This window comes from Cyprinodon tularosa, unplaced genomic scaffold (genome assembly GCF_016077235.1).
Source record: "Cyprinodon tularosa strain WSP-4 unplaced genomic scaffold, ASM1607723v1 ctg37, whole genome shotgun sequence".
Lineage (NCBI taxonomy): Eukaryota > Metazoa > Chordata > Actinopteri > Cyprinodontiformes > Cyprinodontidae > Cyprinodon > Cyprinodon tularosa.
In genome coordinates, this window is record NW_024039085.1 from 2,101,368 (window position 1) to 2,126,725 (window position 25,358).

The 25,358-nt window shown below is 37.8% G+C and overlaps 2 protein-coding genes across 4 annotated transcripts in view; one reads left to right on the top strand and one right to left on the bottom strand.

Moving 5' to 3' along the window:
* The window catches only part of mcph1 (microcephalin 1), a 43,844-nt gene that overhangs the window by 6,953 nt on the left and 11,533 nt on the right, over window positions 1-25,358 (top strand). For all 3 annotated transcript variants that reach the window (XM_038296283.1, XM_038296284.1, XM_038296285.1), the window contains 4 exons: window positions 467-582; window positions 5,771-5,808; window positions 5,936-6,098; window positions 6,187-6,264. In XM_038296283.1, coding sequence (XP_038152211.1) covers window positions 467-582; window positions 5,771-5,808; window positions 5,936-6,098; window positions 6,187-6,264 — 395 coding nt within the window. The remainder of the gene's footprint in view (window positions 1-466; window positions 583-5,770; window positions 5,809-5,935; window positions 6,099-6,186; window positions 6,265-25,358) is intronic.
* On the bottom strand, window positions 6,857-24,866 carry angpt2a (angiopoietin 2a). Its single transcript, XM_038296297.1, has 9 exons — window positions 24,609-24,866; window positions 20,768-20,923; window positions 19,848-19,969; window positions 19,500-19,738; window positions 16,668-16,795; window positions 16,269-16,370; window positions 15,407-15,573; window positions 12,396-12,526; window positions 6,857-8,003 (listed from the first exon to the last, which is right to left on the bottom strand). The coding sequence occupies exons 1-9, from the start codon at window positions 24,864-24,866 to the stop codon at window positions 7,831-7,833; spliced, it is 1,476 nt and encodes a 491-aa protein (XP_038152225.1). The 3' UTR covers window positions 6,857-7,830.

A 25,358-nucleotide genomic window follows, 5' to 3' on the forward strand; every position in this document is an offset into this window, starting at 1 on the left:
ATCTGAGTTCATTTTAAGACTGAATTTATTCTGGTTGTTTGTTGGTATTGGGAACTTTGCCATGAATTTGCTTATTTAATAAAAAATACTAAGAGGTTGGATAGAAATGTTTTTTATTTGTGTGAATTATGTTTCACTTTAGGGTAGATGAGAGGTGTTAAATACATAACCAAAGACACTGATTAAATAGTTTTAATTTGAGATTGTCAAGAAAATATGCTTATTGTATAAATTAGTTTGCCAAATTCCAAACAAGATGGAATAGAGATCAGGGGTTTTTCATTTTGATGCAGTTTCCTCTGTTCTAAACATTTGGTGGTCTAAAATCCTACAATTTAAGATTAAATGAACAATTGTGAGTTAGATAACAGTGAAGAATAGCTATAACATGACTGACAGCTGTCAGACAGCTTGAGGAACCCCCCCCCCCCCTATTTTAAATAGTTTGTCTTGTTTTCATACGTAGGTGGAGAAAATGAATATTCCGTCGCAGCTGGTTGCACAGAGATCTCCTCCGTCGCTGAAGAAAATCACAATAAGCAAGACAGCTTGAGTCTTCAGAAGATGGTTAATAAAACAAAGGTAAAAAGATGAAATGCTTCCTTTTTGTAGCTATATTGAATTCCAGTGTAAAGGTTTAGGTCATTTTAATTGGAATTGGATGAATTTGAAAACCATACCTTGGTTTAAATTTGTCATGATATTAGACCTTTTTGTTTGTTTTTTCACTTTCCTACATCGATGATGAATAGATATTGAGACGGAGTATTTCCTAGGGATATGTTTGTTCTCTCCTCATAGCTATACATGCCGAAGAGTATTTGTTTCCCAAAAAAATTGGATTGTTTTTGTGATATAAAAAGTTTTGGAAGTAAACAGACCACCACCTTTGTTTCTTTAATTCCATAGTAAGGATTTCCTCCTTAAGGACTTACATGCTTCCATTGCTGAAGGCGTTGGATTCATTTAGATGAGTGTTTTCTTTCTGGTCCTCAGGGTTTCCTGTGTTTCGGCTGTTTGATAGTAGCATAACTTCCTTGCTTTGGAAATGCACCTGCTGCTCTGTTTACGTTACGCTGCTAACCTCAACAAGCTGTAGCTGAAAACAGCTCAACTTTGTTTTACGCCCCTCAGTGATCACATTTATTCACCACTGCTCCCTCAGAGATACTGTATTCTGTCATTTGATTCTGTCATAATAGTTTTTTTGTTTACCTTTTAATGCAAATATTCTACTTGGTGAACTCTGGCAGTTACTAATCCTGAATTTGGATAAACAGCTAAAAAAAAAATAGAATATCCATTTTTTTTTTTTTTTTTTTTTTTGCTTAACTAGACAAATCAGTAAATTATGCCTTTAAAAAAGTAGGGCTTCCTACGCAGTCTTGAAGACTCTGGACAGGTGTTGAAATTTAATAAGCTGCTTCCACATCCGGATGAGTGTGGGAAAAGAGAAATATAGATTTTATTAACATAGATACTTGGATGACCTCCTGTGTTTTCTTTGTTTTATTTAGATAATACACTGTTTACATTTCAGATAATTGTTGACCCAACCACCAGCTTGCTCTGGAAAAAACAAGTGCTGAAGTCTAATTATTTAACATTTTTATTCCACAACATTAAATGCTTTTAACAACTCTTTGAAAATGTGGAAGGCCTTTAAGTTTACATTCAGCTTTGATTTTATCATTGAAACTCTCCTATTTATGCCATTTTGCCATCTCTACACAGTAAATTCCAGTGCTAAATATGTAGTGTCAAAGTAAATTGACTCTTTCAGAGTTATAACAACAGCAGCTGGAGTAAGATATACATTATGTAGTGTTAATTTAACACTAATTCAGAGTGGGACCAAATGCACTTGGATTGGTGATAAAATGTAACCCTTAAAGGGTTACTTTAACACTGCAAAATTTACTGTGATTTATCTCAGTTTAGATTAATAGAACTATGCTTAACTTAGATAAATAACAGCATCCATAGCTTTGAGGTGTTTTAAATGTTGTGGTTTCTGTTGTGACCTCCTGGATGAGTTGTTAATCATTCTTGGACTACTTTACGTAGGTCAGATGCTTCATCACTGTTAGATATGTTTGATTTTTTTGCTTTTTGGATTAGTACTATTGCTGTGAATACCCAAAGCCTTAGAAGTAACCTTATAACCCTTTAAAGACTGATAGATTACATTATATTTTATCTCATTTTGTGTTCTAGTTCTATTGAAACAGAACAAAATATACAATTTGTCATTAAATTATATATCCATGCTTTTTGCACTTACCTTTGATAGTAGAATTTGTTTATCAGGAGTATTAAAATCTGATTTTAAAAAATCAATTATAGGCGATATCTGTAAAGAGGCAGATGCTGTTTTCAGCATTTTTTTAACTAAATATCTACATGAGTTAAAACTAAAAGAACATACGGTATGTAGGAGCACTATAGGCTGCATGCAGTAAATATTCATGTGTATATAAAGGAAAAACTGAAATAAGCTTAGTTTAACGGGTCGTGTTTTATTTTATCAAAATATTTTAGCTGTCATCTGTTGAACGCATGCAGCTGAGATTGATGTCAGTTTGTTTTTCAGTTTAATTTTTTCCTACAGGACTGTCTTTCTTTATTTTTCCCCTATAATCCCAGACTACTTATAAAAAGATGTGCTGATTTTCTCTATGATCTTGCAAAATACTTCATACCTACCTGTAGCTGTGGGAGAAATTGACTTGAAATAACATGATGAGCAAAAGCAATTTTTGGGGGGAAAGGGCGGAGGGGGGCTATCTATCAGGATGTAGGGATTGGTCTTGTGTTTGCAGGGCAGAGCACCCACTCTTTCCAGCTCTGTGGTTGTAGTAAAAGACTTCACCTGCCTTACCTGCTGCTGCTGGTCAGGGTGCTGGTGGTGTAGTTTTGTTGTCTCCTCACCTCTGTCAAACTGACCCAGGGCTACGTTATAGCTTACCGCAATCAGTGTGTGGATGAATGTAGTGTAAAGCTTTGGGTCCTTGGACTTGAAAAAGTGTTATGCAAGCAAAGGCCATTAGAAGTGTGTTTTTTATGACCTTCATGGAAGACAGACAGAAGTTTAAGGAAAATGTTGCTTTATATGATCATCACTGTATCTAACAATGTTATCGACACAATTCCCAATACTCTTGGACTTTACAGCCAATTAACTCTAGCCCTAGAAATTACTAAATATTCTGAACAGTCTTTTAATATTTATTCAGATTCAGAAACGTGTGAAATGATTACTGTGATTACTCTTTCATTGGATATTTGTTCAGTTTGCCCTAATCTTTTTCTACATAATCTATTTAACATCATTATTACTCTTCAACTAATTACTCACACAGTGATTTGATATCTATCAACTATTCATTTTAACTATTCTGGTTAAGATGTTTTACCAAAACAAAAATCAATCCAATGGAATTACAATTACATCTTTTCCAATTTAAACCAATGATAAAACAATACAGTCAGTTTACTTTATTACAAAAATTGGTATAAAAAAAAAAAAAAAAAAAAAAAACGTTTTCTAAGAAATCAAGCAGATTGCATGCAGTCATTCACTTGCAGAATTCACTCCTCCTGGATAGATAACATGTTGCTACTGGGGCAGTTGTTTGCATTGTTGTACATGCTGGTGAAGGATCTCAGTTATCCAGGTCATAGTCATTCCAAAAAAATTAAAAACAATCCACTGGACTTGGTTTCCAAGTTGAAGACGTTTAGCTTCCCATCCAGGAAGCTTTTTTCAATTCAAAATGTCAGGAAGAAAGAAAAACCAACCTTAAACAGAGGGGGTGGCCTCAGGTTCCAGCTTTCAAAAACTTACAATGCAGATTTTGAGTTAATCCCTTCCCGTTACACAGTGGAGGACCTCGTCTATTCAGCTAGGCCAACAATCACCTTTAAAGACCGACCTTTCAGACACTTAGATGGGTATGGGGTATTGCAGTCTAACAACAGAAGCCAGACGACCCCCATTCCAAATGGGTGGGCCCCTTCGTCTGTTCCAATTTGTATGTTTTCTAAACAAAAACACTACTGTATAAAACCTCGAACTCAACGTTATTCCTGACATTTTGAATTGAAAAAGCTTTCTGGATGGGAAGCGAAACGTCTTCAACTAGGAAACCAAGTCCAGTGGATTGTTTTTAATTTTTTCGGAATTTGCATTCTGTTGTTGAATTTGCTGTAATCGCTCATGATCATTCACATAGCTTATGGAGCAGTAATAACTTTATGGGTTGCTTTATAAAAAGATAGATCCTTTTAAAAGTTAAATCATTGGCATCCTCCATAACATGATAACAGCATGTGAGGCAGCATTGGAAGTATTTGGACTGTTTAGTTTTCCAAGTCATCAAAAGTATTTGCATCATCTAAACCTTCAACTTCTATGTTTGACCAAACCTGAATCAAACCAGGGAATCCGTGTCCTATAAATGTTAACCTTTACAGTACTTGTGGATACATGAGGAATCAACACGATCAACAAGAACATCAGTTTATGAAAAGGTGGAAAGGGAGTGGCTCCCCTCCACTGTTACTGTCTGATAATTATCTTCTAAGAAAAAAAGTATTTCAATGTTGGAGAGCTCCACTAGATAAAACTCAAACATTAAACTCAGTGATCAGTACTGATTGTTGATTAAAAGCTCAAATACTAGATTTTTCTTTCTGTTTATGAATAAGAAAAATAAAAACACGCTTTGTGTTTAAGATCATCAACTAACAGACTTGACAGGATGTTCTTCTCTGCACTTTGGGGTTTAAAAAGATTTGATAAAGGTGAGGGGCATACATGTGGACTGTTTGTTTTATATTTAATTGTTGAATAAAGGAAAGTTTCTCCAGCCGATTTATCCTAATTAGTACACCTTTAACTTTTATGTCAAGCACATTTTTACATTTGCAAAGGCTGCTGATTATTATTCCTCTGTTTGTTTAAAGGTATTGGGTCCAATCTATAGCCTTTAGAAAGTATAAAGAAGATAAAGTGATCTGGTGCTGAATTGTCTTTCATTTGCACGCAAGAAACTCGCTGCATTTTATACCTGTTCCTTGTTGCAGGCTCATTATACACGGTTCACACCCTTGCGCTGGATTTTTGTCCAGCTGCCAAAAAATGTGTGTGTTATACAACAATGTCAAGTCATTTTTGGAGGAAGCTTTCCGGAAAAGCTACCGGAATATTCTAGGTTCTTGTACTTCTCTATAGCCACCCTCTTGGATTAATGACCAGTAATTCCGTTAAAACTCAAACCCTCCTTCACTGTTCTCAGAAAGATACCGAACCACGGAGGCAAAGCAAGAGTGCAGCAGCAATGTTATCATCTAAGTGACTTCTTAACGTACCATGTCAGGAATAGTGTGGTGTTTAACCGGCATGGGTGGGGTTGTGTACTGTTTTGACACCTCTGTGGCCAGCAGGCCTTAACCTTTGACATCCAGCTGGTAAACGAGATAGTGGAGTGTGACAGGAAAAGGGCTTGGTGGTCCTGTTTGTAGCTGTTGCTGAGGTGTTTGTGTCGATGATGGCTCCCTGTATCGCTGCCAAACTATGTGCCTGGATGGTCTGCTGTTATCAAGGGACAGATTTACAATTGGGCTCCAATTACTCAGATTATAATTCACTCTTCACAAATAGATGTTTGGAATCATGTACTGTATGTATTTAAAAGTATGTTAAAATATAATTTTTTACTTGTTTTGAGATGAACCAAGTCACCCCTCTTATTAACTTCTGTTTCAGCCTCCGAGGACGCTTGTCATGACCAGCATGCCAACCGAGTAAGTTCTATTTAGTTGTTAGCTCCAATATAAACATAGGCTTTACATAAACTACTTCAAATACATGAATGAACTAGTTTGAAAAAAGTATGAAAGGTTTTTCTTTTGCCCCCTTCACCTCCTTTAGGAAGCAGCAGACCGTGGTGCAGGTGGTAAAAGCTCTGGGTGGTTTTTCAATCGTCGACCGAGTGTGTGAGAGCACAACTCATGTAGTGTCTGGGGGACACAGACGGACTCTGAACATCCTGTTGGGTATCGCACGTGGCTGCTGGATCCTGTCTTTTGAATGGGTATGGAAATGTTCAAAGCCATGTCTATGCACTTCCGAAAACCCAAGATCTTTCAAACATGTTTGACTTAAGCTTTATTTGTGAGTAGATTCTGTGGTGTTTGGAGCAAAGACAGTGGATTCCAGAGGAACCATATGAGCTTTCAGACCAATTTCCTGCTGCACAGGTAATACCGTACTACATTCATACAGTGATAATTAATCCATTAATCTAATCCAGTTATTTTCAAAGTTAAAAAACTCTTATTAGCATAATTTATGGGTTTAGTAGCGAATTACTACTACAGCAATGAAAGCTGGATTAGTCCTACCTGATGCATCGACTCAACTTCGACTTTATTGTCAAATGATCAACTTTGAAAAATCGTAACTTGATAAAGCCCTTCTGCTCCATGGATGCCTCATTATGCCCCTTATTTTAAAGTATTCACCAAACATCCAGAGACAGTAGATAGAGAGAATATGATGTACGGTTACACTTCATTCCGGATAAAAATATCTGGTTATTATTGGTGGTGGTGGTTTAGCGTTTAGAGAAGAGAGCATCTTTGTACTGGAAAAGTCACAAAAGTCCCCAGTTTGAAATTCAGATCATCACTGAACAAGAACTTTAATCTCACTATGCCCCCATTTGCCACCCATGTTTGCTCAATTCCCTACCCTGGATTCAGTAACATAAAGTAATATCTGTTATTTAATCATTTTCAACTGATGACTTGGTATTTATGAACAGAAAGGAACACTACACAGATTTTGACCCTTTAATATTTATTGTGTATGTTGTATTTGAGAAAACCAAGAAAGCTTTTTTAAGGAACAACATAGAACATTTTCCAGTTGTTTAAAGCGTTATTGCCTGAGTCTATAGATCGGTTAAACAGAAGCAAACTTTAAACCGAATTGTTGACGATATTCCAATTTTTACTAATACAACTGAATCCAAAGCATATCTGTCTAAAGAACCAAAAAATAAAAAACAATTCATGAAGCTTTCTAATGAAGTAAACTAATGGAAAACTTCAAACTCCATGTGTCTTAATATTTCAGCTCATTCATAACAAAACAAATGATCCCAAAATCTGTTTTTTTTTTTTCGCTCAAAAACATCACAGTCATGTAAGGACATGTTGGAATCTATGGCAGAACATAGTAAAACATATTCTCTCGAATTTGTTTGCATAGACAGTGTTAAACAATTTTCCTTTACATGTAATAGAATTAAATATCATCCCTTATACCAACATATAAATTAAACAAATGTACAGACATTCTGTTAAACGAAACGACAAACAACACTGGATCTATAGAAAGACATTCTTGTGGCTTTAACATTTAAATCATAAAATATAAATCTGTAATGCATAAAAAAGCACTTACAGACAGTTACCTATCTGCATCTTGTACCATGTTTTATATATACAATATAATTAGTTAGTATTCTTATCACAGTTGGGCAAATAATTACATTTTGCTGAAGTATAAGTTATGTATTAATGTTTCTAACTTTAACTCTGGCGTCTCCTGGTTAACAGAACAGAGCTGATATGCCTAAGGTGTCTTACCCATTTTATGTGCACAAACCCCTTCAGATCAAACTAATAAAGACATAAATAAGAAGAAATTCATACTGAAACATATTTATGAAGTGCTGTGGCTTCCACTGAAACCTTTAATTTTGGTACTAGTGTTTTCTGGGCAACATTTCTGTCTCACTTCACTTATTGAATTTGGGTTCAAAGCAAGGCTGAATAATCTGTCGGTCTAATCATCATGGTAGTGGACTTCAGCGAGTATCCTGATCCTTTCCAGTAGTACCATTTGATCCCGTTAAAGCGATTGGAGTTCTGGCCGTTCTGATAATAAATCCCGTTCAGATTGGATGGACCACAGGCATCAAACCACCAGCCTAAAAGAAAAAAAGGCATTGATAAAAAAAAGGTTGACGGCTGAACAGAACATGTGTTTGGCCTTTTATTACCGTATTTTCACGACCATAAGGCGCACCGGACTAAAAGGCGCACTCTCAGTTATGTGTCCCATTTCTGTATTTAACACACACATAAGGCGCACCGGACTATAGGGCGCGTTTTTTATATACAGGTACAAGTCCTCTACTACCTTTAAATACCTCTACTGCATATTTAAAAATACAGCGGGGGCAAAACTGAGTATGACTGTGCTTTATTCATGTATTTATTACAAAGTATTAATCAAACCTGGCAGCTGGCCGTGAGACAGAGACATCGCAGATGACACAGCGCTGTGGTCACTCCTAAATTAACTTAAAATCCTGAAACCTGCTGACGGAATATGTTCGCTTTTATTGCCGGTATCCTGGTGCCTGCAGCTAAAATTATTTAGATGAAAAACACCTGCCAGCAGCCGCGGTGAACCCCAGGCTGCCCAGCCTAGAGGCTGCTGATGAAGAGATTTCTGCTGTCAGCGCACCGCTGGTATGTGGGGGTCTGAGCGCCTCCGACAGAAATAGATAATCTGGATGAACTGACTGCAATTATTAAGTTTTCAGGTGGACTTTCTCACTTAAAAACATATTAAAACTACTTTATTCCCACTGATCACAGCAAATATAGCTGCAAGATTTAGATTATTTAGATGAAAAAACACCTGCAAGCCACCGCGATGAAGAGGAGGAGACGCGCCGGGGATGCTGTTGAATTAAGTTTTCAGGGAGAAAAATACAGCGGGAGCAAAACTGAGTATGATTGTGCTTTATTCATGTATTTATTACAAAGTATTAATCAAACCCATCAAAGTCATCATCCTCTGTTTCTGAATAAAACAGCTGCGCTAAATCAGACATGTCAGTTTCCCCTTCTTCGCTGTCAGTCACTTTCCGTGCAGCGCAGCTCCTCAGAAATAATGCCGGCTTTTGCGAAAGCTTGAACAACAGAGCCAGCAGACACTTTAGTCCAAGCATCTACAATCCATCCGCAAACTGTGGCGTAATCTGCCCGGCGCTGCCTTCTTATCCTGAAACTGTGGTCTCCGTCGGTCATCCATCGCTCCCACGCCGCTCGCAGCCTTACTTCGAACGGCTGCTTCACACCGATGTCGAGCGGTTGAAGCTCCTTTGTCAGACCCCCGGGATAACGGCGAGCACAGCTTTCATTTGATTCACCTTTTTTTCACATCGGCTGTGAGATGGGCACGCAGCGATGGTGATGCGTGGAAAAAACCACCTAGTCTTCTCACATACACCTGCCTCAGCCACGCATCCATCCAGCCTTTTCCATTTGCGTTAATATCATATGTCATCAGAGCGCTGTCTGTCTCGCTGGCAGCTCCCAGATCAGCTTCTCTGATTGGTTGATGCGGCGCGTCCAGCAGCAAAACTTCAATTTTTCCATCTCGAGCAGCAGAAGCGCGGCGCTTCAGATGCTTAAACGCTCCCGACGTGCTGCACCAAAATGCGCTGCGGGACCTTTTGCTGCACCTATATGCGCGTCAACCATTGACTTTGCATGTAAACTCGCTGCTTCTGCTGCACCTGCTGCGTCCGGTTCACACCGATGTCGAGCAGCGTTAATTTGTTTCCCCATGTTTTTCACATCAGCTGTGAGATGGGCACGCATGGAGTTACATATTAACAGCGATGGTGAGGGGTGGAAAAAAAACACCTGGTCTCCTTACATTCAGCCACTCTTTCATCATCTCCTCAATGAGGTGGTCTCAAAAGTCGCAGTTACAACACACATAAGGCGCACCGCACCATAGGGCGCACCGCACATTTTGAGGGAAAAAAAAGACGTTTAAGTGCGCCTTATAGTCGTGAAAATACGGTAAAACAGTATCTGGGTTTAGGGTTAGAAGCTACTGCTGTGATTTAAGGAGTAGTTAAGAAGATTTCTACAAAGGGTTTCTAAAAAAGGCTGTAAGCAGTTAACAACTGACCTATAATATATAACTCTTACCTTTTTCATTTAAATCCACACTTTTTGGGCCTAAAGGCCAAAGCTGGCGGCTGCTCCAGAAAAATAAATACAGGAGCCTTCTAGTACTTATAGTATCTTCAAACAACCCCAATCTCTAAATTGCTGTAGCAATTTTTTCTGGCACTAGTTTGTGAATGTTCTAGACTTAGACAAACTTTATTGTAATTTTGTATACACAGAGTGTATAAAAAACTAAATTTCTTTTATACAGCTTTCCAACAGTGAATGAGCAGCAGCTTAGCAGTGCAAAGGAACATTTCAATTCATAAAGTGCAGCAGTGATCAGATGTACACAGTGTGGGGGAGATATGGTGCAAAAAGGCATTGATATGGATGGTTAAGACCAATGCAAAATACATAAATAGATATGGTGCAAAACGCAGTAAAAATATTGGTGTTGAATTCTATTTTGAAGATTCACCATGTAGTGCAAGTATAATGCTATCAATGCCATGCAGAGTCTTGATTTGTTGCATTGATTTAGATAAAATAATAATTATTATTTCCACATATAATCAATATTTCCACAAAATAACATAAGCCACCTTTCCCCATCTGGGTGCCGCCTATTTCATGATGCCTCCTATTATACTGCTTCTGGCAATTAGGCTCGTCAAGGTGCAAGACCTCTCACAGTTGAAAAATATGTTTTGTTACTCAGACACTGTCACAAAATGACAGTCTGGCTTGCCCGGCTAACTGAAACATGCATGAATAAAATGAAATTCCACTTTAAAGATCAAGCTCTTTAAAGATTACTTATAGGCCACCATATATGAGGATTTTTTAATTTGAGGTTCTGTGCCTCCCTTAAAAAAAAAAAAGGCCCTGTCCCCTGAAGATGAGTACCAGGTGAAAGCCAACCATATACTCAAAACGTTTCAGACTTTAAGCATGTTTTTTTTCCTTAAACATGCATGCTTACTAGGGCAATGGTGATGGACACCTGATCAATAGCAATAGAAAATACATCCAATAGATTGTTCTACAATTTCCTTGAACTCTGATCTTGAAACAAATGGCATTCTGGGGGATGTAGGTAGAGGAAAGGACTTAGCCTCTCGCAGCTAAGCTAAGCGAGGTTGGTAGTAGGGCTGACCTCTTTTTAAAGGTTGGAAAATGCATTTAAATCGGGTTAGGATTACAGTTTAAATTCTGTATATTTTCTCTGATATTTCTTAAATATTTCTAAAACATAAATCCAATCTGTAATAATAAATATTGACTGATGTGAAAGGCTTATATTGGGATAAACTTTTAAGCCATATCCCACAGCCTTAATTCCACCTAATGCATGATCTAAAGTTACCTAAAAATGAAAAACATGGTACTAAATTAGATACAGGTTAACTGTGAATTCTGAAATAACTCATATTTATAAGCTTTACAAAGTATTTCATTTAATAGTTAGCTTATAATGCTAAACTACATCAGAATTAGGTCCGTTTCTGTTTTTACCTAGAATTGAAGGAAAAAGAAGTGCTGAGTTTTTTAAGAGGGGTTATTTATTAATATTATTAATGCAAGTTGATTACTGGCGGCTCAACCAGTGGTCTGGTTATATCAGGCATGTGCAGTTTGATTATTATACACTTACTGATAGTGATGAGAAGCTTTCTACATAATTATATCCCTATTAAATCCACCCCTGCAAATCTTTTTCATCATCAGGCTTTTATCAGACTGTAATCATTGCGGGATTTTTCTGTAGCTCATACTGATGAGGTCTGCTATGACATTTCTATTGACAGTTCCAGAGAATATTCGTGTTTCTCCTCAGAACAATTGGTATGTGTCTGTTTCTAAAATGCACTTGTACCTTTAACAGAGAGCAGAGACCTGTTTGTTGAAGAAAACAAACATCATCATTAATGCTGAGGTGGAGGATATTACAATGGCATAACAATGTTTGATATGCAAGTTTACTTTTTTTATTCTATTTTTATCATGAACTTCACTTGGCAGACCTGGTTTCAGATAAAGACAATCGTCAAAAAGCCGAGTCACCTTTAATGGGGAGGTTGAAGGGTTTTATTAGCTACCAGAGGAGAGAGGGAAAAGCTCTGTTCCCAGGCTGTTAATGTCAGCTATTGTCAGTGTTGAACTCCCCAATGAGCAGATCAGTGATTAAGTCTGAGCTAATTGTGCTCTTTGACACAGCCTCAAAAGTACACCGGCCCTTAAAATGTCCTTGAAGACTTTGGGGCTAGTGCCAGGTGTTGTGTTAGTGGGATTGTTTTCTTTATAAGTAGCTAACCCTTCCTAATAAAAACATTTTATATTTATATTTGGTGGCAGGATCATTCAGGAAGAAAAATAGTTTGAAAATGAGATGTTTTTCTTACCTCCTGTTGTCAGCTGTGAACACTTGCATACACATTTGTCATTGTCTGCATCCTTTGTACTAAAATCACTTCCTGGCTGCCCAATGCTGCTTATTTTGCCTGCCGTTCCAGTGTAGCCTTTAAGGTGTATCCTGTAGAAAGGAGAAGAAAAAAATTAAGGAACAGGAGGAGGAAGTCTATGATTACTGTTCCTCAAAAGGCAAGACTTTGTCCACCTATATAGCTTTTTGTTTTCTTTAAATAATCTATCAAAAGCTATTAGTATCAGTATTACCAATTTGTTTTTTTTTCCCTCAGAATTTCATGAGCAGTTTTAATTGCATTAAAAATGTTAATTTCTGCACGATTTCTTGTGGTTGAATTACCACCTTAAAGAGTTACATCAACTCCCAGAGGGACTGGAAGTACATTGTTAAACTGGAACACTGTCTGTTAATTCCAAAGAAACCAGCTCTTTCTCTGTCAGCCTTCGGACATGAGGGTTTTGTTATTGCCAAATCTTCAGACTGACTGTCAATAAATTATATTTTGATGCATCTCCTGTTTTTCAAACTCTGACCAGTTTTATTAGATTTTCTTGGGCTTAAGCCAACTAGTTAGTGTGAGGATCTTTACCCTGGAAAAATTGCAATGACATGTTTTGCCTTGGAATTTTCAGTTGAAATCATTTAGAATTGTATTTATTTTTTTATTTGGTGATTTGATCTCTAATGTAGAAATATTTCTTGTTAGGAATAGAATGGTGAGTAAAAAATACTCTGATGGCATTATGGGATTTCCATAGAAATTGGAAATAGAAATTAAAATCTAAATGTCTTTATTGAAAGTAAAATAATAAACAAGGCTGATTTTTATCATACACAGAGCTGGAATAGAGTGTGCAATGTTGCAATTGCAAACGATAGCTTGGATGCAATAATGGGAGCGGTATATTATTTTTTAAGGTTTAATGAAATATTTTTTTGTTCTATTCACTGATGTATCCGCACACTTGTATTGGGTTGTGGAGTTTGTTGAAGAAGGGTCAGAAGGCTAGTAAGATATGGATTCATTGAAAAAGATACCATCAACACTATTGAAAAATAATATAGTCATTAGTTTTGCAGCTGTGGATATAAAATGTTTTATGAGTCATGTGTTTTGCTTGCTTCATAAATTAAGTAAAAGAAAACAGAATGAACACCAACTAAATTAGGTATAAGCTCCTATGTAGTTATTGTGCAAAATAATTTACTTTGCTGACTTTCTTTTCTCATTTTAGAGTAATTGAGTTGTAACAAAGTGATGTTACTATGTTATTCATTCATGCTATCCTTACAGAGGCTAGCCTTCTTGATTTGTGCTGCAATTTATGTTTCTTTGATAATGCAGGATGAGAAATGCAGAAATCAATAGGAAAAACTATATTGTATATCCTTATACTAATAACCAGCCCATGTCTTTTTGTAGTGCTGCGAAGACTTCTGTGTGAACTTTATTTTTCTGTGTTGCTCAGTTTTGCATAAATTCATATTTAATGTAGTTTATCAAAATTATCCCCAGTGAAATTATGGATTTATGTGTCAATCTTAACAAGGAAAGTAATTTCTTTAGAGTAATTGAAAAGCGTGATATTTTGTGCTTTACTCTTTGATTGTGCTTTACCCTCTTTTTTAGCAATTACACTATATTGCCAAAAGTATTTGCTCACCTGCCTTGACTCACATATGAGCTTAAGTGACATCCCGTTCCTAATCCATAGGGTTCAATATGACGTCGGTCCACCCTTTGCAGCTAGAACAGCTTCAACTCTTCTGGGAAGGCTGTCCACAAGGTTTAGGAGTGTGTTTATGGGAATTTTTGACCATTCTTCCAGAAGCGCATTTGTGAGGTCGCACACTGATGTTGGACGAGAAGGCCTGGCTCTCAGTCTCCGCTCTAATTCATCCCAAAGGTGTTCTATCGGGTTGAGGTCAGGACTCTGTGCAGGCCAGTCAAGTTCATCCACACCAGACTCTGTCATCCATGTCTTTATGGACCTTGCTTTGTGCACTGGTGCACAGTCATGTTGGAAGAGGAAGGGGCCAGCTCCAAACTGTTCCCACAAAGTTGGGAGCATGGAATTGTCCAAAATGTCTTGGTATGCTGAAGCATTCAGAGTTCCTTTCACTGGAACTAAGGGGCCAAGCCCAGCTCCTGAAAAACAACCTCACACCATAATCCCCCCTCCACCAAACTTTACACTTGGCACAATGCAGTCAGACAAGTACCGTTCTCCTGGCAACCGCCAAACCCAGACCCGTCCATCAGATTGCCAGATGGAGAAGCGCGATTCGTCACTCCAGAGAACGCGTCTCCACTGCTCTAGAGTCCAGTGGCGGCGTGCTTTACACCACCGCATCCGACGCTTTGCATTGCACTTGGTGATGTATGGCTTGGATGCAGCTGCTCGACCATGGAAACCCATTCCATGAAGCTCTCTGCGCACTGTTCTTGAGCTAATCTGAAGGCCACATGAAGTTTGGAGGTCTGTAGTGATTGACTCTGCAGAAAGTTGGCGACCTCTTCGCACTATGCGCGTCAGCATCCGCTGACCCCGCTCCGTCAGTTTACGTGGCCTACCACTTCGTGGCTGAGTTGCTGTCGTTCCCAAACACTTCCATTTTCTTATAATACAGCTGACAGTTGACTGTGGAATATTTAGGAGCGAGGAAATTTCACGACTGGATTTGTTGCACAGGTGGCATCCTATCACAGTTCCACGCTGGAATTCACTGAGCTCCTGAGAGCGACCCATTCTTTCACAAATGTTTGTAAAAACAGTCTGCATGCCTAGGTGCTTGAATTTATACACCTGTGGCCATGGAAGTGATTGGAACACCTGATTCCAATAATTTGGATGGGTGAGCAAATACTTTTGGCAATATAGTGTATCTTTAGATAACAAAGACACTAATAGAAGGTTATGCATGAACAGAACTGTATTTTGCTTCAAGCTATATTATTAAAAGATTTAAAATACTGGATCTAACCTGTAATTTTGTGCTTCGCCGTCCAGAGAGAACTGATCATATTGAGAGAAAGCCGAGTTTCCTTCCCAGTCGCTCAGCTTGATTCTTAATTTGTATGTTTTCTGACTTGTCAGTTTGGAGACAAATTCATTTCCCAGCCAGTATTCACCTGAAGGTTCTCCAAATCCCTGAAAAGACACAAAGGAAATGTGATTAAACTGTATGAAACCGCTGTGAGACCACAGCTTTGTTTCCTTTTTTCCTTCTAAAAAAACAAAAAAAAAACCCCAGCAAAGTTCCACTGCCTAGTTGTTTTCTGTGGGACAGATAGTCCTCTCCCACATCCAAACTGCTCTAGGAATATATTTCATCAGGAAAAATATAGGCTCTGATCTTCTCCAAGAATACAAGCTTTCAGTGTTAGAAAAAAGAGGGGATGACTCTGTAATGACTGCATTTAGGGACTATAGATCACATCAGTGTCTTGTTTGCCCATTTCTAAACCATTTAGAGTCATCAGTACTACCGGACTATGTGTGAGCTTCATTCATACTCTTTGATGATGGCATATCATAGGCACACACTGACTGGAATAATGAATACACTATGGATTAGCCGATTCCTTTAATCATGGCAAATACCTGACATTATTACGACTTCAAAACGCAGGGAGCCTGTTCTTATGCTCTCATGCAGAGATAGGTTCTTTGTTTTAAATAGCGTTCAGGAATCACACCAAATAGACTGTGCAGACTAAACCAAGTTAGGATAATGGTCAATGTCCCAGACTGAATCAGGCCCACTTGTATGTAGATTTGGGGTGAAAACTGTAGCCTAGGTTCTGGTTTTTCTAAGAAAAGAATTTCTTCTTGATTGCCTCTACCTTTTTGTACTCCTGCCACGTACGGTGAAAGTCAACATGACCCTCAAACCGTTTTTGTAGTACCGTCCAGCCGCCTCCTTCAGTCTCCATGTCGCAAAAAGCCTTCAGACACAAAGAAAACAAGATGTACTGTGATTGAAGGTTTAAAAAAAAAAATGCCACTGAAACTTGGAGCGTGATGCTTATTTCTAATGTGATGGTGCCACCTAGTTTGAGTTAAACCAGAAACTGTTTAGGAGGGAAATGTTTCCAAGGAGATATCAGATTTAGTTTAAGATTGCATATCATTATGAGAAACCTGTGAACATTATCCACCACCTTCCAAAACAGAATAGGTCTGTGAATGTTAGTTTATTTCTGCGTCTTTTTAGTTAAATGAATGAACTACAGATACGTTACCTTTACCTCTGTGGTGGTGTTGGGGATGGTGAGCGTGTAGACGCCACTTTTGGTGTTTCCTGACTTGTAGACAGCAGCACAGTCCATGTATATGGTTGGGGTGTCTTGCATCATGGCAGTCTTGGGTTCTACAGAACAAATCAGTTTTGTTAATTTATTAGAGCTTTGATGTGTACGATATTGTCCCCAACAAGATCTTTGCCGCTCACTAGCTGTTTTATCATTTACAAAAACATAGATTACTGAGAATGAGTGAAATGGGGAGAACTAAGTATGATACGTTTCAAGACATTATTATTATTAGTAGTAGTAGTAATGTCTGCTCAGGAATAAAGCTGTTTTGATAAGGAAATGTTTTGACAAACGTCTGCCTGTATTTACGACCAGAGAGGAGGAGTTTGATATATAAATGCAGAGGGTGATAATAGTTAAGACTGATCAACAGGGCCTTGCATGTGATAGTCGGGTTAATAGCGACAAATTTGGAATAGAAAGGTGGATTGTTTTGTAACATTTAGGGGTAATTTTAGAATCGTGTTTTACTGTTGAGAGGAAGCATGGTGAAGCACTAAGCAGCACTATAGAGCAAGGTAGACTCTGCTACAGTACAGAGGAATAGGGGGAATTCATGGGCGGGGTTTTGGAGCTTGTGGCTGACATGGGTTCTCTGATGACAGTGCTTAAAGATGTCTGTTTTGTGGAGATTGGGGTTCACTTTACTGTCAAGTGTGATTCTGGGAATCTTGAAGCGATGGGCGATTTCAATTCGTAGCAGCTGAAAGTGAATATAAGTAGTTTTTAAGGTTTGTTGTTAAAAACTGCAAGTACCAGAATATACAATCGGAATATTTTTTGCCGGCAGGCTTTAATATTTTACTGATTTATATATATAAACACTTTCTCCAGAGTTCATAAAAAAAATAGTGGAGTAATAATGACCATTCTCTCTTTTCCTTGTGTATAACAATCCATTCTCCTGGCTTTTTTAAAAGCTGTGAAGTTTAACCCCTTTATTTTCATTTATTGTTCATATGCAGAAAGTTCTACAGAAGCAATCTCAATCTTCTATCTATAAACCATTCATAGTCTTGAGATTTTTTTGTACCCTGCAAGGACTAAAGACACCCTGTACCAGATGAAGGAAAGCAGCCCCAAACCATAACCGAGCCTCCTCCATGTTTTACATTAGCGGCAGTGTTCTTTTCTTGACATGCTTAATTTTTTAATCTGTAAACATAGAGCTGATGTGCCTTGGGAAAAAAGTTAAGTTTTTGTCTCATCTGTCCAAAGGACATTCTCCCAGAAATTTCTTGGGTCTGTCAACATATAGATTGGCAAATTCATTCTCTTTAGAAGTTTTTTTGGGCTCTTTTGTTACCAGTCATATTATCTGTCTGATTTGTCATCAGTTTTAATCATGTAGCCACATCCATGGACATTGGCCACAGTCCCATGCAATTCAAATTTCAGAATATGTGCAACTGTAGCACAGCAACATTAAGCTACTTGGAGATGGTCTTTTAGCCATTGCCTTTAACATCCTTGTCTATAATTTTTCTGCTAATCTCCTTAGGCGCCGTCCACACGAAGACGAACCCTGGCCTAAACGCACAAATTTTTCACCAAACCAGCCTCTCATCCACACGAAGCCGGCGTTTCAGGGGTCTGTAAACGATCTTTTTTTTATTCAGCCTTCAGAGTGGGAAGATTTCGAAACGGCGTTTTCGCATTTCCATCTTTACGCTCTAACCGCATATTTTTTTTACACGCATGCGTCATAGCGTCGCCTCTAAACACGCATGCGCGACCAGTATCACAACAACAATGGCGCCGTTGCTGCTAATGCTACTCACCCTGCTGTCGGGCTTACAACAGAATCTTCTTCTTCTGGAATATCTCCAGGAAGAACAGAGCAATATCGACGACATAGTTCAGCACCTGAATTTGACTTAACCACGAAAATGGACCCGCAGGGCAACCATGTATAAATATTAGTGCGCATGCCCAACATTTCGTCGCTTATTTTTGCTTTGGCACCACAGCGCCACTTACAGGCCTGGCATACATTTTGCAGCGTTTTCATGCATTCGTGTGGACGCTCACATTTATTTTACGTCTCTGTCTTTACGGCAAACGTTTTGGAAAATATCAGCGTTTCGTGTTCGTTTTGACTTCGTGTGGACGGGGCCTTAGACAACCCTTCCCCTTGCTTCCTCTGGTTCATGTTGAGTGGGGTACACACCATGTCACCAAACAGCACAGTGATCACTTGTAGCCCTATATATAGGATCCCTAGCTGATTACAGGATTGTAGACACCTGTGATGCTAATTTAGGGACAAAGCTTGATTTAATATATCTCTTTGGTCACATTATTTTCAGTGTTTTCCAAGGATACCATTATTTTTGTACTGGCCGTTTCATGCCATTTTTATCTAAGCATGAACGAAAGATGATTATAAGGTAGCTACATCCCCAACGCCACCCATATCTTCACTCAGACAAATAAAAAGATGTTTTAAAAAAGAAAAAAACAGAGTAAATGAGGACCTTAGTTTATCTTGGCAGTATGAGAAGATGGTGCGAAGAAGGGTAAAGAAATGTCCCTGATGGAGAACTGTTGCTATTCTTTCCGAAAAATAAAAGCAGAATTTGTTTGAAGGTTTCACGCTTGTCTTTCATCTTGAGGAGTAAAGCTTTGTCTGATAAATGCTATATATTTGCAGTACCTCAGTAAATGTGTGCTGTGAGGTTTAAAGATGCATACTTTTTCTGATGTAAACAGTACCTGCTGCTTAAATTGCCAACAATGGTGAGTTCTGTTTGGACTCACCTGGAATAGAACCAGATGATAATGTCTGTATCAAGCTGTTCACTGTGTCCAACAGCTCCTGCTGTTGATGGTGTAAAGCAGAGTTGTTGGAAGAGACTTTAAGCAGCTGCTGCTCCAGTTCCCCGATGATGGATGTCTGTTTCAGTATTAAGGACTGAAGATGCTCCTTTTCTAATTGAAGTGTTTTCAGCTCCGCCTGCCTCTGCTGCTCAATCTCCACAACTTTTTTCTCTAGAAGACTAATTGAAAAGAAAAAAAAACAAATTCAAATGGTAACTCTGGCTTTGATTAATCCAAAAGTTGTTGGTAATTGATTAAATGATTAAGCTTTTGATATAATTTCCTCACCTGTTTTTATCATTCAGTTTGCTGATTTCATTTGATTGGACTATGAGTTGTTTTTCCAACTTGTTGGTCGACAGGGAATTCTCAAGAAGTTGACGCTCTAGTCGAGTTGTGTGATGAATTACCTAACACCAAAGTAACAAAACAGAAATTATGACATACATTTATCATTTAGCTGAAAACTAGTTAATTAATTGTAATGAAACACTGATATATGTCAGGTTATCGGTAATAAACGGTAACCGTGACATGAAATCAACACATTTAGCTGTGTTTTCTTTTTTTTTTTTTATCAATTTAAACATAAATCCTGTTTGCACATGGAGATTGAACTGTAGGCTTTTGTAAAATGGAAAAGCTGCACAGGAAAGCACATCCATATTGCAATACTCCAGACATACCTGAACAAGGGCAAACCACTGAAACTACGCATATTTCCACACTCCGATGTATTGAACTAAACTCTGGGGTTGATGACCTTGCCACTAATTTCCCAGTTCGGAGGAACTGGACTCAGCAAAACGCAGGTTGTTTACATGGATCCTGGCTGTGTATCTCCATTGGAGCTGTTGATGTCTTTGAACAGACGGATGTCTGATTGTGACAAACTGATAGACCCCTTCTCTGGGAATACGAGTGTGCTAATAACAGGAAATGCTGTACAGTTGGCTCACACAGGGTCATTGACGTGCAGCCACAATAATAAACTGACGTCTCATTGCCTGTTTTGCTCCATTGCTTATTTTTTAACATGCTGAAGCTATATTATTCACTGCAGTGTGACACAGAGAACCCTTAGGTGTGAGATTTTGCTTGCACAGAACAGGAAGGCTGAACAATTGCATGCTGTTTTACCTTTTGCATGTTATTTCCATGTGTTTTTTTTTGGGGGGGGGGGATCAGAGCATAATGACCAGCCTCACCTGTGCTTCCATATTGGTGAGTTTTCTTGTTTGCTCAGCAGTTTGACTCAGCAGGTTTGTCCCAATCTCAATCATTGTAGCTGTGTGGTTGTGTACAGCAGCCTGATGGAGATAGAGCATGTCCTGCTTCATGCTGTCCTGTATGTAGTTCTCCAACTGAAACAGATTGGGGGGAAAATGTTAACAGGAGATCATTTCAAAGAATTACTTACTACACGAGACCATGTATGTCTTCATACGTGCATATAAGGATGAGTGATTAATCTGTTTTGTCAATCTTAATTGTTGTTTTGGAGATAAAATTTTTGGAAAATCTGGATTTTTTTCCCCCCCACCAATGCACTCCTTTGTCTTGCATAGTTTAGAGTAACTTTAGTTCCTAATTTTTTTGTCCCAAGATGTCTTGTCATCATTGATAAACTTGCTTACTGTGTAATACCACTAGCTGCAAACATATATGGTGTGATACTTTCATTGCTTGTTTAAGAATTTGGATTTTGTTGTCCTTTAAATTAACGTTATCTCTTGAAGGGGATGATTGAAAATAAAGCTTTTTTTTTTTTTTTTTTTGCATTATGAAACTTAAGGTTAAAAATTTATTAATTGCAGTTGGTAAGAAATAAACCGAAGATTACATATTTAAACCATATTGCCCAACCCAATTACATCTTGCTTGCTGTGTTCTGATGTTTTAATTGAGAAAGAAGTTAAATTGGGGATAAGAGTTATTTTCAAAAGGTACTTTTGATCTGATAAATGTGTCTCAAAGGAAAATATTCAAATCTAATTGGATTTATCTTTACTTCTGGTAAAAGACTAAAGAAAACATCTGTGATTTTGTTTCTTCAATTTAAAGTACCTCTGAATAGATAGCCTGCCCCTCCCCCATCTGTTGCTACCCTTTACCCCAGCTTCAAAGGTTTGTAGAACCAGTTGGATTTTTTTTTTAAACCCGTGGCTATGAAAGTGAATCCAGCTTTTTTGTTGATGAACAAATGTTTTCACACCTTTTAATGAGGCAGTTTATGCATCTTTTGTCAATATATATGTTTCCATATACCAAATAATATCTCATAACAGCCTATGTCTATTTTTGGGGATAAGAAATAGGCACCTTCTAAAAGTGTTTCAAGATTTGTATGCTGTTTGCTATATTCATCTAAAACATATTTTTTCTGTAACAGAACGGTTACTCAGTCATTACTATTTACAAATCTTCTGTTAACTAACATGTCTTTTAAGAAAAACTAGAACATTGTATAAGCAAAATTGGTTGATGACGAAATTTTAGGAGATTTTTTTCCAATAATGTCTTAACACCTTCAGTGAGCTTCAATTTTTCCATTGTTTATTGAAAAGACAAAATGTTTCAAACTTCTCCTGTAACCATGATGAAAGTAAACATTTGGACCATTTTAAAGCAATTAATGTTGATGTAGCGACACACATTCTCATATTTGTTCTAATCTACCTGACAGAAAGGCCAGATTTAGACTGAAACTAATCATTAAGTTATTTCCTGCTGTGTGTTCCTGAGCAGCAATCAGGTCACACGACTCGTAAACAGGATGGAAGTGTTGAGTGAGGAGTTACATCCTTCATTACGGTCCCACTAAAAACCAACGTCAGTAGGACCCTCTGTCATCAACACCAAGCTTACATAAGTTTTTCTTTTCATTTTCTCATCATTAAGTATCGACAAAATATTTTTGCCAATAAAATCTTAATCTCAAGAGATTCTTCATGTGATTTTCTTTGTCTTTCTTTCTTTTTTTTGTATATGGTTTGTTTATTTTCTGGGGTACAGACAGATGTGTGGAGCGTTATTATTTCAATTGAGGGCAGGACATCCGATTGACAGTTTGTGATCTAATCAGTTGTTTACTTCTAGTGCCTGAAAAGCGTCAGAGAGGAATGACGGAGTTCCTCAATCACAAGAGACTCTGACTTATTTTGTTTTAGCTGTCATCTATTGAAGGAGAAAATAAACTCATCGGACAAATTAATTGACTGATTACCAATTATTTAAAATCAGAGTTTGTATGCTGCGTTCTGTGAAATCTTTGAAGCTATTTATGCTTCTCTTTCATCTCTCTATTGATTCATCCATCAGTGCAGTCTTCAAACAACAACAAAAAACCCCTAACAACCTAGTGAGCCACTTTTCCTGAATTAAGCCTGTTGTATCCTCCATTCATGCATCATTCAGTGTTCTTTGCTAACTTGTTCCTCCTTATGGTCTCGTTGCGCTGAAACATTTCCCATGCATTATGCCCATGGAAAGTTTATACTTTATTAGATTTTAAGCCTCATCCACTGCAGCCGTCTGACAGAGTATTCATACTTATCAGATATGTTAAAAAAATTTCTCCCTTTTATTATTTTGGATGAAAATGGGCTTTTGTTTATTTGACATCTCATTCTAAACAGCTTTTTCATCAAATCTGTAACAAATGGGGAATAAATGTGTTCTGTTAACTATTCCTCTTTAAACAGGCTGAGCCATCTTGCCTATTAATCTCAGAGTGAGGTTCTAGATGTGAAACGGGTAGGCCAGCTTATTTGAAAAATATGACTTTCCATAAAACTATGGCAATCTGTAGCCATTGTAGGTTATAGCTTCTGCACGTTTCGATTTATATAGTCCTCCAAATTAAAATATCTGTCGTCTCGCCTGTCTAGTTTTTTTGTCTCTTATCCTTTGTAATGTGCAGTAAACATTGACAAGTTGATCATGAGAGTGGTCATAATATGGAAAATAGGTTTGTGATTAATGATGATAATAAATAGTAACTGATGTTTAAAAAAATAGAAAAACTAACAGTATGATTAGGGCTTTTACTTCTTCCTTTAGGACTTATATCCTGTCCTTGATTCCATAATATCATTTAATATAAGTATATTGGGATATATAATTTAATGCAATTCAAGTCTGCATATCTATTATCGATATCTAGTCTATGTTGTAAAGGGAAAAGTTTCATATTTGGAGGAATATTTGTGTTTGTATGGAGTGAGAGATTAAAAGCCAACGAGTCTGATGAATTTTTGAAATACTTTAAATTGTCACTTTTGTTGTTATTAACAAATACCACTAAGTATTGGGATAGTGTTTAAGTCCTTAATGTCTCATCGCTAATGTTCAGATTTGTCACCAGGAAATATGAAAAACTTATTCACCAGAACAAATGGAAACATGCTAATGGAATTTTAAACTGAACACCTTATCAGTCCAAAGTTATCTTCTTGGAAATGGTATTCTGTGAAATATGCCCCCAATGCGCCTAAGAGTTTGCTTTGACATGTGAAGCAACACTTGAGGTCGTATGAGCAAGTTGTTCTGTCTGATGGTTCTCAGGGGATGGAGTGGGCTCAAACCTATTTTTAAATAGATTTATTTCTTTTTTCACATGTGGTTAATTTGTTTATTACTAACCATTAGCCTCTTTCTGAAAATGTATATATATTTTTTATTTTTATAAGGAATACCTCAGTAGACAGAGACAGGATAGCCTCTTGAACATTGGTACTTAGGTTGAATCTTAATCCCTCACCAAGTCTTTATACTCTTTTCATTTTGCCTGAAAGAAAAGGACAAACCTGTCTAAAATAAGGTAAAGTTTATCGTAATCTTTTAAGGCCTCTAAGAAAGAGTTTGTCCTTTATAACAAAGCGTATGGGCTGGCATTGGAAATGTTACCTCTCAATAAACCACACACAAAAAAAAAACCTTTTCTCTCAAACAGCATGCTGTGTCTTGAATTAACACACAGGCCTTATTATTTTTTCCTTCTAAATGAGATTGATACTTAACTTTTATAAGGTATTATAACAGTTTTACCTTAAGCAGCCACTGCGTGTTGTTCTCCATTCCCATTTGCAGTTGCTCCAGTCTCTGAACCGACTCATCGTCCATAGGTCCATCCTTTTGATCAGGATAGTTGTAGGTGCTTTGGCAGTTCTCTTGCTCAGGCAACAAAAAGGTGTAGCTACAAAGGCCGTTTTGGATCTGATACTGCCTCTTGCCAAAAGCACCATATTGGATTCCCAGACCAAAGCAAAAACTTAAAATTATTAAGTCCATATAAACCATCTTCATTACTCTTTGCTTAGATGTTTAGACAGATGGATTTTCAGTGTTCTGTAGTCTTCTCTTTTTAGAGGTCCGTCCCTTGCTGCATCCAAGTATAAAGACTCTCTGAAGTTTCTGTAGACTCCTTTTTAAGTCTCTCTTTGGTAGGTGGAGAGAAAGCAATCAGGAATTCTAGGTAGCGAGTCCTTAGGTCAGTGGTGCCGAACTGCATGTGCTCGCCTTTCATCAGTCCTCCAACCACTTGCCAAAGTGGTCTAAACACTAACTGTGAATTTAAACCACACCTCCCACCCCCCCTTTACTGTGACCAGTCAGTGTGAAAACATGTCAAGTGTAGATTCCTTTCAGTACTCACTAAGCAACACACAGAAGCAGATGCACAGACTACACATCCTCCGGTATATCCTCTACAGATCACACGTGGTTTTTTTCAGGATGCTGCTGTCCACGCTCAGCGCAGTCTTTGATGGCGTCTTCCCATTCAGTGAAAATCCGGCT

Bases quoted from the DNA above. Each gene is read 5' to 3' on its own strand.
- angpt2a (XM_038296297.1), bottom strand. From the start codon at position 24,866: ATGAAGATGGTTTATATGGACTTAATAATTTTAAGTTTTTGCTTTGGT. The intron at 19,970-20,767 runs GTGAGGCTGGTC...CTTTGGTGTTAG, and splicing joins TCACCAATATGGAAGCACAG to GTAATTCATCACACAACTCG. The intron at 16,796-19,499 runs GTGAGTCCAAAC...TTTGTTCTGTAG, and splicing joins ATCATCTGGTTCTATTCCAG to AACCCAAGACTGCCATGATG.